The 17422-nt window shown below is 37.9% G+C and overlaps 1 protein-coding gene across 1 annotated transcript; it reads left to right on the top strand.

The window, feature by feature from the left end:
* Window positions 1-4981: 4981 nt before the first annotated feature.
* On the top strand, window positions 4982-17292 carry LOC128503733 (myosin-4-like). The gene is made up of 41 exons (XM_053473914.1): window positions 4982-5050; window positions 5339-5375; window positions 5940-6161; window positions 6245-6388; window positions 6677-6833; window positions 6957-6984; window positions 7072-7186; window positions 7632-7724; window positions 7807-7870; window positions 7960-8058; window positions 8221-8324; window positions 8458-8596; window positions 8729-8847; window positions 8941-9090; window positions 9178-9348; window positions 9437-9743; window positions 9837-9901; window positions 10252-10339; window positions 10438-10555; window positions 10903-11026; window positions 11112-11248; window positions 11341-11596; window positions 11745-11987; window positions 12078-12254; window positions 12361-12506; window positions 12594-12684; window positions 12765-13154; window positions 13237-13363; window positions 13494-13612; window positions 13757-13953; window positions 14035-14218; window positions 14303-14468; window positions 14710-14834; window positions 14959-15267; window positions 15447-15650; window positions 15738-15863; window positions 15951-16121; window positions 16216-16320; window positions 16549-16644; window positions 16741-16875; window positions 17184-17292. Exons 3-41 carry the CDS (start codon window positions 5958-5960, stop codon window positions 17199-17201), a joined length of 5811 nt encoding a protein of 1936 aa, XP_053329889.1. The 5' UTR covers window positions 4982-5050; window positions 5339-5375; window positions 5940-5957; the 3' UTR covers window positions 17202-17292.
* The last annotated feature ends 130 nt before the right edge of the window (window positions 17293-17422 follow it).

The raw sequence follows: 17422 nt of genomic DNA, 5'->3' as shown, positions 1-17422 counted from the left end.
AGTAATCACATGCATTTGCTATTCACTTCATCCTCTACATTAAGCAAGGGTACAAATATTTCTTGACTCTGTTCAGCAGCTCTTCCAACCTTACATATTGTCAGGTAAACACACACATACATGTATCTTTTTATGCCTTCACCGATTCAACGTAAACTATTTGTTCAATTTAAACTACTAGTTAGAGCTAACTGGTCCTGTGATAAGATTATCTTATGGAAGTCTGTAATATTTCCACATAGGGATCAACCAAAGTAGTAAAATAGTTGCTCAAAACAGCACATGGTGGATTTTCCAGGCTCAACACACATTACAGTATTGCCCAACACTTCATATAATAGAATATTCCACCTTGAGGACATTAACCACTTGCCAGCTGATGGCTGATTTAGCACATCAGGCAGTTACACCCAACGAATGCACCAAGAGCTTCAAACCAGGTTTTACTCATCAGCCCACACTGTCTTCGTCTCTGACAATTTCCGCAGTTGTGGATACCATATAGTCCTCTTAGGCGATGGCAAGGGGTCCTCCAACCGAAGCTGTGACTAAACAGGATATTAATCCATGTTAATCACCAGAGAAATTGAGGAACAAACCACTGCCAGCTGACGACCAAGTTAGCACGGCAGGCAGATACACCCATAATGTTCACCAAGAGCTTCAAACCAGTTGTATTGGACGTCACTGGATTGGTCTCTCCCAATTTACGCTGTTGCGGATACCAATATTAGTCTTCTTAGCAATCTGTTCCAGGCAGGAGGGAAGGAAAGTTACAGATCTTCTCCCTGCCCGATCCTGGTTGAAAAGGAAGCAATAAAGTCTCACCTCTGCTTATATACCTGATACAAAGTTGTAAACATGACCGATGAATGAGAGGAACACAAAGCATTACTGCATAGGACAGTCATATCCCCCTTCTCCACTGGTCCAGAAATGCTGCTTAGAGATCTGATTTGCATCTTCTATAAGACTGACATGTGGTCATTTGTAATAAAAAAAAGCTACCATCTTATGTAAGAAGTGTTTTTCTTGACAAGAAAAGGTGATTCTGTCTTTTTTGCCTGTTTTATTCAGTATTATTATTCCCCTTAAACAACAATACATGTAAAGCGTAAAAAGGATCTCATGGTATATGTGGTGATCTTCCTTTACCGAATCTGGAAGAGAATGTTTGAAATATAATATCTACAGCATTTGCCATCACTGCAGGGAGTAGTCTTTATGAAATTGCTGTGGACTCTGAAACCACTCCAAAAACATGATGCTATCCACTGGTCACCGCCATGGTTTAAAAATGAAAACATTCGACCATCTTTAGATGATCTGAGCTATAAGACTACTGCAAAAGTTATTTTTAAAGTGTACTCAGACTTTTTACAAAATATCTTGTACTACTGACGTTTAAAGGAAAATATTTAAATAAGATAACTTTAGAACTGTCGGAGTAATTATCCTAGTAAGACGTCTTGATCTATTAGTTGGAACAAGCTGATGTCCGGTTTTGTAGGTTTATTTCAGGACATTTTCCATATTGTTTCTATGACAATAGCGCCATGAATACTGCAAGCAGGCTCTGCATTACTCCAACATGCTTGGTGTGGGTCTAGGATGGTTCAATCACTTGTCAAAAATCACCTTGAAGACAACCTCCGGAAGACATTTTGCTGATGCGGTCTGATGATTTTTCTATTCTTTAATCCCATCTCACTAGTGAACCACAACATGCTGCTGAACCTCCTGCTCAAAACACAATATATTGAGGGTTGCTTATAAAGAGCAATTCTAGTGATAATTATCTGTAAAAGTAGTAGAATTGCCATAGCAACTACTAAAATGCTACCGATGGTTGCTGCACTTTTACAAGGTGGCAGATCAGTGGAAAGCCCCCCGGCAGAAATAATAGTGGTTACTACAGGGAGGAAATTTCTACATGTATGGGATAGACATATGGCTATCCTGAATCTGAGAGAAAACTAAGGACTGATTAAGGTCTGAGTCTTTACATCAGGAACAATGAGCAGACACGATGGGCGAGATGGTTCTTATATGCTGTCAAATTCTATGGTTTTATGTATACACAAAAGTTGACAATTTGGTATCCCTATTCAATTTCATTGCTAACAGGCTACTACAGGGACAAAAGTAAGCCACACTTAACATAATATAGTAACATAGTCATTTAGGTTGAGGAAAGAAAGTCCATCAAGTTCAACCTTGCTGTTGTTCCAGACGAAGGCAAAAACCACCTTGAATCATTTTCAAATTCTGCCCAAAAGGAAGACAAAAGCTATAACTAATCTTGTCCTTATGAACAGTTATATTCCTGTATATTGTATTTTGTTAAAAAGTCATCTAGCCTGTATTTAAAGGCATCTATGAAATGTAATAGCACAATGTCTGTGCATAGTGACTTCCACATCCCTACTGTCCTTACTTTAGATAAATCTTTGCTGTTTTACATTTGAGTGGATGATATCTTGTTAGTTGTACAGTCCTATTAATAAACACATCATCAGAAAATGGCTGGTATCGTCCCTGTATGTATTTCTATAATGCTATCATATCCTATCTCTCGCCTTTCTTCGCAACACAAGGTGTTCCATTCCTCAAGCTGGGGATTTACCAGTTGTGATGTTACTAACTTCTGTTCCCAATTTACTCTTTTTGTGATTAACGTCTACGTCCTTCTGTTGAGGCCTTGACCATTTTCACAACACCCTTTCCTTAGTTTACATGTTGTCCCCAGTCCTGTCTCCTTCTCATGTGGGTATTTGCAGAAGTTGTTATCCGATTCCAATGTCCCAGATTTTAGCATTCCTCTGCCATACCAAGGCACCCTAGATTAGGTGAGAAAACAATATTATCGGTTTTCTATTTATGTAGTCCTTTAATTTAGGGGTTCCCAAAATATCTTTTTTTCAGGCGTTCAAATGACACAGAGGTAATAGTACTTGCTGTTAAATGCTTTTACATAGTGGTCATATTCACAAGTGCTCTTCTCCATACCAAACATTTGACACTCAATGTGTTAAAATGTAAATCTTCTCACACCTTCAAGAGGTTACATGGTCATTTAAAACAGACCTAATATAGTGAGCATATGCCTTACATTTATCATAATAAAGACAACTGAAGGGAACTGAGAAGAAAAAGCGTTTCATACTATGAAGTAGTCATTTTAGTACTTTACGGTGAGGATTAAAAAATGTAATCAGTTATAATTAATAGTGACGTGGTGGTGGCCTGAATTCCGGGTTCGGCCTGTCTGCACACTATGCGAGTATAAAAGTGTTGTGTGCTGTAGCGGATATCCAGCCGTTGGCCGCACCTATGCGGACCTATACAGACAGCTGCTGGATTTAACGTGTCAGGACAGCCTCGGAATTGCCGGTCCAGCCCTGAATTGTTGATTATGTTTAAATAAATATGGTGTGTGCCTTGCAAAAGAATTGTGGAGAGACAAGAGAAACATCTGATTTAATGAGGACAGTCCTCCACCTGGATTATGCTGCTCTAGCCACCTTAGAAGGGTACACCCATTTTGTGGCAAAATTAGCAAGCTAGCGTGGACAGAAGCAGGATGTTATTTGATCTCGCCGTGGAAGCACAGATGCAATGTCCTAACTTCCCATTTAAGGAGGGACAGTCCCTCTTTGGGACCCAAATCCCTCTGCCCCTCCTTCCTCCTCTGGTGTCCCTCTTTTCCACAAGCTCAGAATGTTTGTATAAGGATCTCACAAGGTTCTATAGTCATAAAAGTCACAAACAGCAGAAAACGGCTTTAGACATTATATCGTGTAAAAGATATTCATTGTTCTGTCTTATTCAATTATATAGTTAGCAAAGGATGACGTTGTCACATAAAGCGTTATAAACTTTACTCACTAGACACCTCTCTAACTTTAAAATTGTACCTCTTTGGCTCCATTCAAATGTTGGGAGGGGTGTCAACGTGGGCTGCTATTCTTTTTTTTATAGATGGCAATTCCTGAATATATATATATCTTATATAAAAGAGCACAGTTATAGAATATATATAATATAATTTTTTTTTATTACTTCAGAAAAATTAAAAAAAGATCGCATAGCTGTTTTGATCTGTGAACCAGTAGGATTATTTACATTACAAATGTATTCTCATTTTTTAACTCAAGAAAATTCTTAAAACACCAAAAAGTGGGAGTTATCTGATTAAAAAATGTAACACATAAGGAACAAAATCGTCCATAAACTTGGTTACAATGCACAATGTGTTCTTGGAACTTGGATCTTGTTTAAAGTGTAAATTTAATAAATCAAGAATAACGGTTTATTATTTCTGCAGAGAGAGGAAGTGACCAATGCTTGATAATATATATATATATATATATATATATATCACACACACAAAGGGTATTTTATATTGCAGTACTTATTATTTTGAGTATATATATCTATATATATATACTGCAATATAAAAGAATATCTATTTATTGGACTAACATTCCATTTAAAGTCAAACGCAATACTGGATAAAGGGTGGTTGAGACTTTCAGAAGCTCATCCTTAAAATTGAATGTTGGTCCAATAAAAAGGCACTTTATAGAGCAGTAATCATTATTTGTTTCTTCAATTGTCAATACTGGACTAACACAGCCATCCTGAGCTTTATACATATAAATACATACATACATACATATAATTATATATACTATCAAGAATCAAGCAAGTGGCTTTCTCTCTCTGCAGAAATAATAAACCGCTATTCTTGATTTTTCAATGTAGGTATAGGAAAGAACTGCATTTGCACACATTTTTTTTTTAATTTACTTTGAAAGCTAACCCTAGTGGCAGGTTTCACATTAGAACAGATGCTTTAACCATCTCTGGGAGTCTCCTACCGAATTGTGGAAGTTATTTTTACTTGTGATGAACAGACATCGTTGTGCTTAAGTGCACAGTTAAGGCAATGTGGAGACCCTTTCCATAAGTAGAGAGAGCTGAGCTAGCAGATGGACACACTATATAAGCTTTGCTTGGGTTCTCCGTCGTTATTCCTAGTTTGCTGGTGAGTACTTGCTGGCTGAGAGTTGGTAAAAATCTTTAAACTACATATACTAAAGAGTGCTCTAAAATTATATATTCATTACTATCATTTTCCTGGGCTGGAACTTGTTGCAAAGTAATATTTTTGTGGCATAAATTAATTATTGCAGCACTTTATTAAATTTGTAGAATACATTTTTGGGGTTTAAATGTATCCATTAAGTTAACTAAGTGCTACAAACACATAGGATGATGAAACAACAGTTCATAGTAATAATAATAGTTTTTTTTCTTTTTTGTTTATTTTTAGGGGAACACCCATTTTTTTCTTCCTGCAGCAGTAAAGGGTAAGTCAAAAGAACAAAAATTCACCCTAAATTGCATAAACCTAAAGATAATTCATTGTCAGCTGTGTGATAATTAGGAAAATAAAAGATATTCCATTTATTAAGGAGAGAAGAAAAAGGGATGCCAAAGAAACTTTTAAATACTTAAAGGGATTTAACAAAGTACAGGAGGGAAGTCATAATGTAAAACTAGAGGGTCAGAGGCTTATATGTAATGTAAGGAAGTTTAAGTTGAGAGGGTGCAAGATAAGTAGAACAGTCTCCCAGCAGAGGTGGCAGAGGTTAACATAGTGAGGGAATTTAAACATGTATCACCTAGGCAAATTACATGTTTCTATGTTATATGGACATCTTATTTATATTTAATTATCTTTGTTGTGCCCACTCAGTTTGGTATTTATTTTGATTGATGTAGATACAACTGTTATACGTTTTCCCGTATATGTTCTGTACATTAAAAAGTTGTTTGAACACAAGTTAATCCACATTTTGTTTTTAACTTAAGGTTTCCAAATTATTCCTTACAAAATTCAAATCAAATTCACTGCTACATATTTGTTCTAGGTACCAGCACCAGCAATCATGTCGGGCGACGGGGAGATGGCAGTCTTTGGACCGGCTGCTCCTTTTCTCCGTAAATCAGATAAAGAAAGATTGGAGGCCCAGAACAGGCCTTTCGATGCCAAGAACACCTGCTTTGTAGACGATCAAAAGGAACTCTACGTCAAAGGTTTAGTCACAGCCCGGGAAGACGGAAAACTCACTGTGAAGACCGAAGATGGAAGGGTAATTCGAAGAGTTATTTAACATTGTTTGTGGTAGCTGCTGGTGATACATTCAAATTAACCTTTTTTTTTTCTTTATTCCAGACCGTAACTGTGAAAGAAAGCCAGGTTTACCCCCAAAATCCTCCCAAGTATGACAAGATTGAAGACATGGCCATGATGACCCATCTGAATGAAGCCTCTGTGTTGTATAACCTCAAAGAACGTTATGCAGCATGGATGATCTATGTAAGTTCGCTTTAACCCATCTCAGGTGACAATAGTTAACACACAGTCACATCAAAATACTTGTTCTTGTTTATGACAGCACTGTGTTTTAATTAACGGAGCAAGCTAAACCTGGCCTTGTATCATATTCCAATCATTAAAATTAGTTGTATTCTTTGTCTTGAGTAGTAGACCCATAAATATCTGTAAAGCAAAACATGCAAGATTTCTCCATGACTTTGCCCCTGGAATGATTGCCTATCACGCACAGATGATCAGAGAGCATAAAATGTTTATTCTTACATTTAGACCTACTCCGGCCTTTTCTGCGTCACTGTAAACCCCTACAAGTGGCTGCCAGTGTACAACCCTGAGGTTGTTGCCGGCTACAGAGGAAAGAAGCGTATGGAAGCTCCACCACACATCTTCTCCATCTCTGATAACGCCTATCAGTCCATGTTAACAGGTACATAGCCTTACTTTATAGTAAAACTGATTGTGATTTAAAAAAAATATATAGAATTTATAAATATATATAAACTATAGTCTATGATTTACCTACTACAAATCCCCATCTTTTACTTTGCAGATCGTGAAAATCAGTCTATCCTGATCACGTAAGTAAAAGGAAAATCATTTGTTTGAATTCAGCCATTTATTTGCATGTTCTCCAAGTCATATATTACTCTTTATTTAATCCCCAGTGGAGAATCTGGTGCAGGAAAAACTGTGAACACAAAACGTGTCATCCAGTACTTTGCAACAATTGCTGCTATTGGAGACAGTGGGAAAAAGAAGGAGCTAGCCAACAGTATGAAGGTAATATTTTAGAGCATCAGCTGTAGTCAACTATAACACTCCAGAAATAGAATGCTACACAGACCAATACACTCATCACAGCTCTTCTTCCAGATGATTTCATTCTCCAATATGTCCCATTTAAGTTTTTTTCCCCCGACTCATATAATAGAAACATAGAATTTGATAAGAACCACCTCGTTCATCCATTTTTTTTCTAATATAACACTCAGGTCTTAATCAGTTCTTGATCATTTTTTATGGAGGGGTTTTCTTGCCTACCTGTTCCATTTTTCTTCCATCCTCCCCTGTGTTTTTCCAGTTTTCCTCTTCCATCACCTTATCCAATCCTGTTTCCTTTTATTGTTCTTAAAATTATCCCTATTTGTGTCTTTAATGTGAAGGGCCAAGGCTAATATCAAAGTTGAACTAGTCTACCATATTAATAAATGTTTAACTTTGACAGGGAACTCTGGAAGATCAAATTATCCAGGCCAACCCTCTCCTGGAAGCCTTCGGTAATGCCAAGACAGTGAGAAATGACAACTCTTCTCGCTTCGTAAGTAATATTCTCTTCTTCCTCAAGCCATATAATTTCCCCGTTGTTACTTTATTTTCTGAACTCTCATTGTCACTTTTAGGGTAAATTCATCAGAATCCACTTCGGAACTTCTGGAAAACTGTCTTCAGCAGATATTGAAACATGTAAGATTCCGTGTATATTTCTGTTTTTGTTTCTTTTTACTCTGTTTCCACCATTTCATGTGATCATTCATGAACGTTTCTTTATGCAGATCTGCTGGAGAAATCCAGAGTAACCTTCCAGCTGTCTGCTGAGAGAAGCTACCATATCTTCTACCAGATCCTGACAAACAAGAAACCAGAAGTCGTTGGTAATTAAAACTTTTTTCACGTCTCCAAAACAAGTTAAACAACTAGATCCACCTGGGCAGTATATATATTATGGTCCTGTAATAAACAAACAATATATACCCCATAAGTCATAATAATAATGTCATAACGCTGTACTGTATGCTTTGCTTTCTTTTCTTCAGAAATGCTTCTTGTTACAACCAACCCATACGACTACCCTTCCATCAGCCAAGGTGAGATTGTTGTGAAGAGTATTGATGATGAAGAGGAACTGTTGGCCACTGACGTAAGTATTATCAATTATTGATGTATATCACACCATCCTATTCCACAGCAGTATATTACAATATCTGTAGGAAAACATCCTTACAATAATACTATGAATACAGGTTTGATTTTTATACTTGTTTTACCCCCAGTCTGCCATTGACATCTTGGGCTTCAACGGAGAAGAAAAGCAAGGCATCTACAAACTGACAGGAGCCGTCATGCACCATGGTAACATGAAATTCAAGCAGAAACAAAGAGAGGAGCAGGCTGAACCCGATGGCACAGAAGGTTTGTATCATTTCACATGAAACAGACAGGAAACTATCCATTCACTATCTATATTCATATCCATGAGTTATCCTTTCTACAGTTTGTCCATGTTGTACATATATATAAATATTTTGCATCTTCACTTTTCAGTTGCTGACAAAATTGCTTATCTGATGGGCTTAAACTCTTCCGATTTGCTAAAGGCTCTGTGCTACCCAAGAGTAAAGGTCGGCAATGAGTTTGTCACAAAAGGACAGACTGTTCCACAGGTATTTATTCATTAAATATTCAAATATTTCTTTTGATCGACTGATAGATTTCTTTTAATGGCCTGAAACTCTTCAAATGACTGTGTTTTTCAGGTTAACAACTCTGTTGGTGCCCTCTGCAAGTCCGTGTTTGAGAAATTGTTCTTGTGGATGGTCACACGTATCAACCAGCAGCTGGACACTAAACAACCAAGACAGTTCTTCATTGGTGTCCTGGATATCGCTGGCTTTGAAATCTTTGATGTAAGTCCATATTCATTTAAATGTCCTTTATAATGTTTCCGGAACAAATAGCCAACATGTCGTAAAACCACTTTCTACCATCTACAGTTCAACAGCTTGGAGCAGCTCTGCATCAACTTCACCAATGAAAAACTGCAGCAGTTCTTCAACCATCACATGTTCGTCCTGGAACAAGAAGAATACAAAAAGGAAGGCATTGACTGGGAATTCATTGACTTCGGTATGGATCTCGCTGCCTGTATTGAGCTCATTGAGAAGGTGGGTTCCTGAGATGAAAACTACCCAACTAGCCATAAAACATTACTCGGTGACATTGAAATAAGCTCACTAATGTTTTTCCTTTCAGCCAATGGGTATCTTTTCAATCCTTGAAGAAGAGTGCATGTTCCCCAAGGCCACTGACACCTCCTTCAAGAACAAGCTGTATGAACAACATCTTGGCAAGTGCAAGAACTTTGAGAAGCCCAAGCCTGGCAAAGGAAAGGCTGAAGCTCACTTCTCTCTGGTCCACTATGCTGGTACCGTGGATTACAACATCTCTGGCTGGCTGGAGAAGAACAAGGATCCCCTCAATGAGTCTGTTGTCCAGCTGTACCAGAAATCACCAATGAAGCTCTTGTCCTTCCTCTATTCAAGCTACGCTAATCCTGATGGTGGGTATTGGACATCTGCCCTGAAAATAGCCAGAGAACTGGCCCATGCACCTATTTAATATTATATCATTATTTTTAATTTCCTTTAAACAGCCGAAGCAAAGAGTGGAAAGAAGAAGAAGGGATCTTCCTTCCAAACTGTATCTGCTTTATTCAGGGTCAGTATATTTTTATTTGATGCATAACTTAAGAATAATATTATTATTTAAAAAAAAAATGTAAAAGACATCCAATTTAAATAATTGAATGCTCCAATACAAGTGGCAATAAAATGTTATTTATTTAACACCATTCTATATATATAAACTGGTGTTAAATAAGTCTGTCTGCATGCTACATGGGGATAAAAATGTGGCCATGCATATCCAGCAATCGGCCGCTGGTCTTAAAATGCCAGGGCCACGTTGTGAGTGACAGTCTGGCCTTTTGTGTGGTTTTATAAGCATTCTTGTGTACTTGGGTGATTTTGTTATGTAGGAGAACTGATTTGCTTTGCAATGTTCCCCAGGAAAATCTGAACAAGTTGATGAGCACCCTGAGGAGCACTCACCCACACTTTGTGCGTTGTCTGATTCCAAATGAGAGCAAGACTCCTGGTAAAGATTTTGTTTACATGTAGTATTTTTATATACACTCAGATTCCTCTCCAGGATGAGTGTCCCTAATGTGTTAAAACTGCAATTTCCACCGACAGGTATCATGGAAAACCATCTGATCATCCACCAGCTGAGATGTAACGGTGTGCTGGAAGGTATTAGAATCTGCAGAAAAGGATTCCCCAGCAGGATCCTCTATGGTGACTTCAAACAACGGTGATTTTCCTAATTTTTATAAAATAAATTACATTTTTGTGTCAAATGACTTCATTGTTTTGGAAGCACGCAATGATAAAAGCCACCAAACTTCCAAAATCTAAAATGTAAAAAATTACTTTATCAGCTGTTTGGATGGATTTGAAACAAAATATATTGGGAATACTTACAATATTATTTTCTCAAAAAGTTGCTACATTCCATTAAGTTCAGAAGTTACACTTTCATTAAAAATATAATTTTAAAGAAAAAAATACAGGAAAAGGTTGATCATAAAATCACATTATATCTTAGTAAACCCACAAAGGTGTCAAAATTATATTTTTCTCTCTTTTTCTTACATACAGTTACAAAGTGTTGAACGCCAGCGCAATTCCAGATGGGCAGTTTATTGACAGCAAGAAGGCTTCTGAGAAGCTGCTTGGCTCTATTGATATTGATCACACTCAATACAAATTTGGCCACACAAAGGTATAAAAACATGTATTACAGCATTTAAAGTTATATTACATGATTATTTTTTAGAACATTTAATCATAAACTTACTGGTTTGCAGGTGTTCTTTAAAGCTGGTCTTCTGGGTACCCTGGAAGAAATGAGAGATGACAAGTTGGCACAACTTATTACCCGCACTCAAGCTCTTTGCAGAGGTTTCTTGATGAGAACAGAGTTCAAGAAAATGGTCGAAAGAAGGTAGTAATCTATTTCCCTGAAAACAAAAATAGTCTGTGGAAGCAGTTACCATCCAACAAAAATTTACTCTTTAACCCTCTAATCTCAAATAGGGAGGCAATCTTCGTCATTCAGTACAACCTCAGGTCATTCATGAATGTCAAACACTGGCCATGGATGAAACTGTACTTCAAGATTAAACCTCTCTTGAAGAGTGCTGAAACTGAGAAGGAGATGGCAAACATGAAGGAAGAGTTTGAGAAGACCAAGGAAGCCCTTGTGAAATCAGAAGCTAAAAAGAAGGAACTAGAAGAGAAAATGGTTTCCCTACTGCAGGAGAAGAATGATTTACTGCTGCAGGTTCAGTCAGTAAGTAAATAATTAATATTGGTCTCTCTATCTATCTATCTATCTATCTATCTATCTATCTATCTATCTATCTATCTATCTATCTATCTAATCTATCTCTGCAAAAGATGGCAATGCACCTTTGTAATATAAATCTGTAACTCAACAGGAAGGTGAAACTTTGGCTGATGCAGAGGAAAGATGTGAAGGCCTCATCAAGAACAAAATCCAACTGGAATCTAAAATCAAAGAGATTACAGAGAGACTTGAAGATGAAGAAGAAAGCAATGCTGAACTCACAGCCAAGAAGAGGAAACTGGAAGATGAATGCTCTGAGCTGAAGAAAGACATTGATGACCTGGAACTCACCTTGGCCAAAGTAGAAAAGGAGAAGCATGCCACCGAGAACAAAGTATGAAGATTTCAATGCAATCCCACATGTCATACTTACTGCTTGACAAGAAAAGAGCTTTTGATTTAACGCTTTTCATTTTAACTTCAGGTTAAGAACCTCACAGAGGAAATGGCAACACTTGATGAGAATATCTCCAAGGTTAGCAAGGAGAAGAAAGCACTCCAAGAGGCTCACCAGCAAACACTGGATGACCTGCAGGCTGAGGAGGACAAAGTCAATACCTTGTCAAAGGCCAAGACTAAGCTGGAACAGCAAGTAGATGATGTAAGCACGTGTTTAAAATAGTGTTTTATTAACATTATCAGAATCTACAAACATTATTGCGGTTTATCACTAGGACCGGATCTCAACATACGTTTTTATTTTATAGCTGGAAGGTTCTCTGGAACAAGAAAAGAAGCTTCGTCTTGACCTTGAAAGATCCAAGAGGAAACTTGAAGGTGATCTGAAGCTTTCCCAGGAAACTGTAATGGATCTTGAAAATGACAAACAGCAAACTGAGGAAAAACTCAAGAAGTTAGTATTATTTCTTTATTTTTATCATTATTATTCGTTCAGTACTTTCAAATAAGTGACTAAATGTCTTCCATGTATCTGATACAGGAAGGAATTTGAAATTAGCCAGCTGCAAAGCAAAATAGAAGATGAGCAGTCTCTTGGATCTCAGTTGCAGAAGAAGATCAAGGAACTTCAGGTATATCTGTTTCTATCAAATCATTCACTTTTGTAATCAATATTTTAGATTCTGTGTAGTAATCAGTTATGGTTCTTCAGGCTCGCATTGAAGAACTTGAGGAGGAAATTGAAGCAGAACGTGCAGCACGTGCAAAGGTTGAGAAACAGAGGGCTGATCTCTCCAGGGAACTAGAAGAGATTAGTGAAAGACTTGAAGAGGCTGGAGGTGCAACATCTGCTCAGATTGAGATGAACAAGAAACGTGAAGCTGAGTTCCAGAAACTGAGACGTGACTTGGAAGAAGCCACCCTTCAACATGAAGCCACCGCTGCTGCTCTGCGCAAAAAGCAAGCAGACAGCGTTGCTGAGCTTGGGGAACAAATTGATAACCTGCAGCGTGTCAAGCAAAAGCTGGAGAAAGAGAAGAGTGAGTTTAAGATGGAGATTGATGATCTCGCCAGCAACCTTGAGAACATCTCTAAATCCAAGGTCAGATTATTTTATTTTTTTTCACTCTGTTATAATTACATTTTAAGTAGATAAGTCTTAATACCAATACTTGTCCTTATAGGCCAACCTTGAAAAAGTAAACCGTGTACTTGAGGATCAACTCAGTGAAGTGAAGGCCAAGGACGATGAGAACCAGCGTCTTCTCAATGATCTCACTGCTCAAAGAGCTCGCTTCCAAACTGAGAACGGTACTTAAAATATTTAATGTTATGAATAGATTTAGCATAAAAAGGAGTAAAAAATTCATTAAACTTTTTTGTTGTTGATTACAATAGAAAGTGTAAACAATGTCCTATTATATCTTCTACTTGCTTCCAGGTGAACTTTCCCGTCAGCTTGAAGAGAGAGAATCACTGATTTCACAGCTCTCAAGAGGCAAGCAAGGATTTACCCAACAAGTAGAAGAACTCAAGAGACAACTGGAGGAGGAATCAAAGGTAACTCCAAAATGTCTAAATCTGGGTACATAAGATAAAGTGCATTTTGATTATGAAGTATTGTCTTTAATATATCTTAAGCAACAATGTGTTTGCAAAAATATAATTTTTATTATAACACAAAGGTTAACATTATTTTCTCAGGCTAAGAACGCCCTCGCTCATGCCTTGCAATCCTCTCGTCACGACAATGATTTGCTCCGTGAGCAATATGAGGAGGAACAAGAAGCCAAGGCTGAGCTTCAACGCTCCTTGTCCAAAGCAAATGGTGAAGTTGCTCAATGGAGGACCAAATATGAGACTGATGCCATTCAGCGCACAGAGGAGCTGGAGGAGGCCAAGTATGTTCTTACAAAACAAATCTGATGTAAATCTGATGTAAAAGTTTAAATAGTTTACTAACAATGTTGATGCATTTACAGGAAGAAGCTTGCTCAGCGTTTACAGGATGCTGAAGAGCAGGTAGAGGCCGTGAACTCTAAATGCGCCTCCTTGGAAAAGACCAAGCAGAGGCTGCAGGCTGAGGTTGAGGACCTGATGGTTGATGTTGAGAGAGCAAACAGTGCAGCAGCTGCTCTGGATAAGAAGCAAAGGAACTTCGATAAGGTACAAAGAAAACATGATCCTGTTGTGGTTTTGTGGCAAATGTCTAAAATTCAGACCTTATAACAATTCTGATTGATTTAAAAGGTCTTGGTAGAGTGGAAACAGAAGTATGAGGAGGGTCAGGCTGAGCTGGAGGCTGTTCAGAAGGAGTCCCGCACCCTGAGCACTGAAATCTTCAAGCTCAAGAACGCTTATGAAGAGTCCTTGGAACAAGTTGAAACCCTAAAACGGGAGAACAAGAACTTGCAACGTAAGTTTTTTTTCTCAGATGATATATGTTGTTCCCAGTGCCTTTTATATTGCACAAAGTAGATTTTCCAGTGCTGAACTATATGTTTGCAACATATAGGGCACAGCTTAAATAAGATATATGCAGCTATCAGTGTTTTCATTTTTTTAAACTATGATATTTAAAGTGAAACACATTGGCAGTTTAAGTGAACATGACTGTGATAGCATGACATTTATTTATTTGCCCATTTTGTTTTCAGAGGAGATCTCAGATCTGACTGAACAGATTGGTGAGTCTGCAAAATCTGTTGTTGAACTAGAAAAAGCCAAGAAGCAGGTTGAGCAGGAAAAGAGTGATCTTCATGCTGCCCTGGAGGAAGCAGAGGTATTGATTTGATATCAGTGGAGCCATCTACTTTCCTTTTCACCCCCTTACTGCATTTTCTGTGATGGGAACTATTAGAGGTTATTAAAAACAATAATACATTTACCTTATGTTTTAATAAAAGGGATCTTTAGAACACGAAGAAGCCAAGATTCTGCGCGTCCAGCTTGAACTGAACCAGGTGAAATCAGAGGTAGACAGGAAAGTCGCAGAGAAAGATGAAGAGATTGAACAGCTGAAGAGGAACACCCAAAGAGCTATTGATACTCTGCAGAGCACCCTAGACTCTGAGATCAGAAGCAGAAACGATGCTCTGAGACTGAAGAAGAAGATGGAAGGAGACTTGAATGAGCTTGAAATCCAACTCAGCCATGCCAACCGCCAGGCTGCAGATGCACAGAAACAGCTCAGAAATATCCAGGCTCAATACAAGGTACCCCAGCATTATCTCATCATGATTAAGTATATTAAAGAAAAGAAAATGCTTCAGAGATAGATATTTTTGAAGGACAGTATATATTTTTATACTTTTTGTCTTTTTATAGAAATTAAAGGAGCCTTTATCTCATATAGTGTAACAAATTGCTTACTGTGTCATATTTTGTCTTACAGGAAGTCCAACTTCAGCTGGATGATTCACTCAGAGGACAGGAAGATCTCAAGGAACAGGTTGCTGTGATTGAGCGCAGAAATAACCTGCAGCAAGCTGAAATTGAGGAGATTAGGTCTGCTCTGGAACAGACTGAGAGATCCCGCAAGATTGCAGAACAAGAGCTTCTCGATGCAAGCGAGCGTGTACAGCTTCTACACTCACAGGTAAAACACATTCCACAAAAAACAAATAATTTGCATTTATGGAACATGCCTAAACCGGATATTAAACTATTTTCTTCATTACTCCAGAACACCAGCCTAATCAACAGCAAGAAGAAGCTTGAGAGTGACATTGCTCAGCTCCAGAATGAGGCTGAGGAGTCTATCCAAGAATCCAGAAATGCTGAGGAGAAAGCTAAGAAGGCCATCACAGATGTATGTTTTATCTTTTAGCAGTCTACTTTCCATTCGCTCAGTTGTTTAAGTTGTTCTTACTCATTTATTTTATACATTTTACCAAAGGCTGCCCTGATGGCAGAGGAGCTGAAGAAGGAGCAGGACACCAGCGCTCACCTTGAGAGAATGAAGAAGAACCTTGAGCAGACCGTGAAGGACTTGCAACACCGCCTGGATGAAGCTGAGCAGTTGGCTTTGAAGGGAGGAAAGAAGCAGCTCCAGAAGCTTGAGTCTAGAGTATGTATGACGATACAGTATCAGGATAAGTGAGATTCCATCTGTATATACTGTAAAACAAGTTTAATGGTTTTTCTATTCATTTTATCCGCAGGTAAGAGAACTGGAAAATGAACTGGATAATGAACAGAAGCGCGGTGTTGAAGCAGTGAAGGGCGTTCGCAAATATGAGAGAAGAGTGAAGGAGCTGACATATCAGGTACTGTTGTTTCCATATACGGATTCATTTTTAAATACATGCAGAATATAGTCCGAGGTTACAGTTTTTTGAAAGCTGTACCATGTGTTCATCCTCGATAAAGTGTCTCTGTTTCACCAAGTTATATGGAGTTCATTTAATTTAAAGAGTTTTACTAATTAGAAAATCATTCTTCCCATGTGATTATCTGTATTTAGTGCTGCATGACATTCGTATGCTTTCTTGCAGACTGAGGAAGACCGAAAGAACACACTGAGACTGCAAGATCTGGTGGACAAATTGCAGCTCAAAGTAAAAGCCTACAAGAGGCAGGCCGAGGAATCTGTAAGTACTGACAAAAAGAACATTACAACATCTTGACTGATGTGTTTGCTTAGCTTTATTTACTGACAACTATATCATTTTCTCTGTGTTTTCTAGGAGGAACAAGCCAATATCCACTTGGGTCGTTTCAGGAAAGTGCAGCACGAGCTTGAAGAAGCTGAGGAGAGAGCAGACATTGCAGAATCCCAAGTGAACAAACTCAGAGCTAAGAGCCGTGATATTGGTGGCAAGGTAAGCTTCCGGCGGAGGCCCTCACTATGCATATGTTCCAATAATTGAAACCTAAAGCTTGGTGGATATATGTATAATTTCTGCCATTGTCTAGGCTTTCTCTAGATAATAAGATGCAGCGAGCAACATCTTCTAAACCTTTTTGTCTTGTTTTGCCAAGCTTTTGTAACTGATTCCACTATTGAGTTTTTTGGTCTTAAAGGTAACACCGCATTAGATAATGAGACAGATTAAAAATGTTCATTGGACATAAGTGAACAAAAACATTTTCTCTTGTAATAACAAAATGAATATTGTTTATGTTACAGAAAGAAAGCGAAGAATGAAGAACTCTGAATGAAGGAAGAGAGTGAAACCTGCAAAATGTGGATTTCTCTCACTTTTTTACCATAAATAAATCTTTGAAACATTTAAAAATGTGGTAGTGTTTTTTGGTTTATTGCAGATGCTAATTTTCCAAAAGAATGGTTTCAAAATAAGTCGTGTGATTAAAAAAATGGACAAGATAAATAAAACAAAGCACAGTGTCATGCTGTAATTCTAGATA

Source organism: Spea bombifrons, chromosome 8 (assembly GCF_027358695.1).
Source record: "Spea bombifrons isolate aSpeBom1 chromosome 8, aSpeBom1.2.pri, whole genome shotgun sequence".
In the NCBI taxonomy this organism is placed as follows: Eukaryota; Metazoa; Chordata; class Amphibia; order Anura; family Pelobatidae; genus Spea; species Spea bombifrons.
Note: the sequence above shows the minus strand (reverse complement) of the source record. Positions and strands in the feature narration are given on the sequence as shown.

Bases quoted from the DNA above. Each gene is read 5' to 3' on its own strand.
- LOC128503733 (XM_053473914.1), top strand. From the start codon at position 5,958: ATGTCGGGCGACGGGGAGATGGCAGTCTTTGGACCGGCTGCTCCTTTT. The intron at 7,725-7,806 runs GTAAGTAATATT...TGTCACTTTTAG, and splicing joins ATGACAACTCTTCTCGCTTC to GGTAAATTCATCAGAATCCA. The intron at 14,469-14,709 runs GTAAGTTTTTTT...TTTTGTTTTCAG, and splicing joins GGAGAACAAGAACTTGCAAC to AGGAGATCTCAGATCTGACT.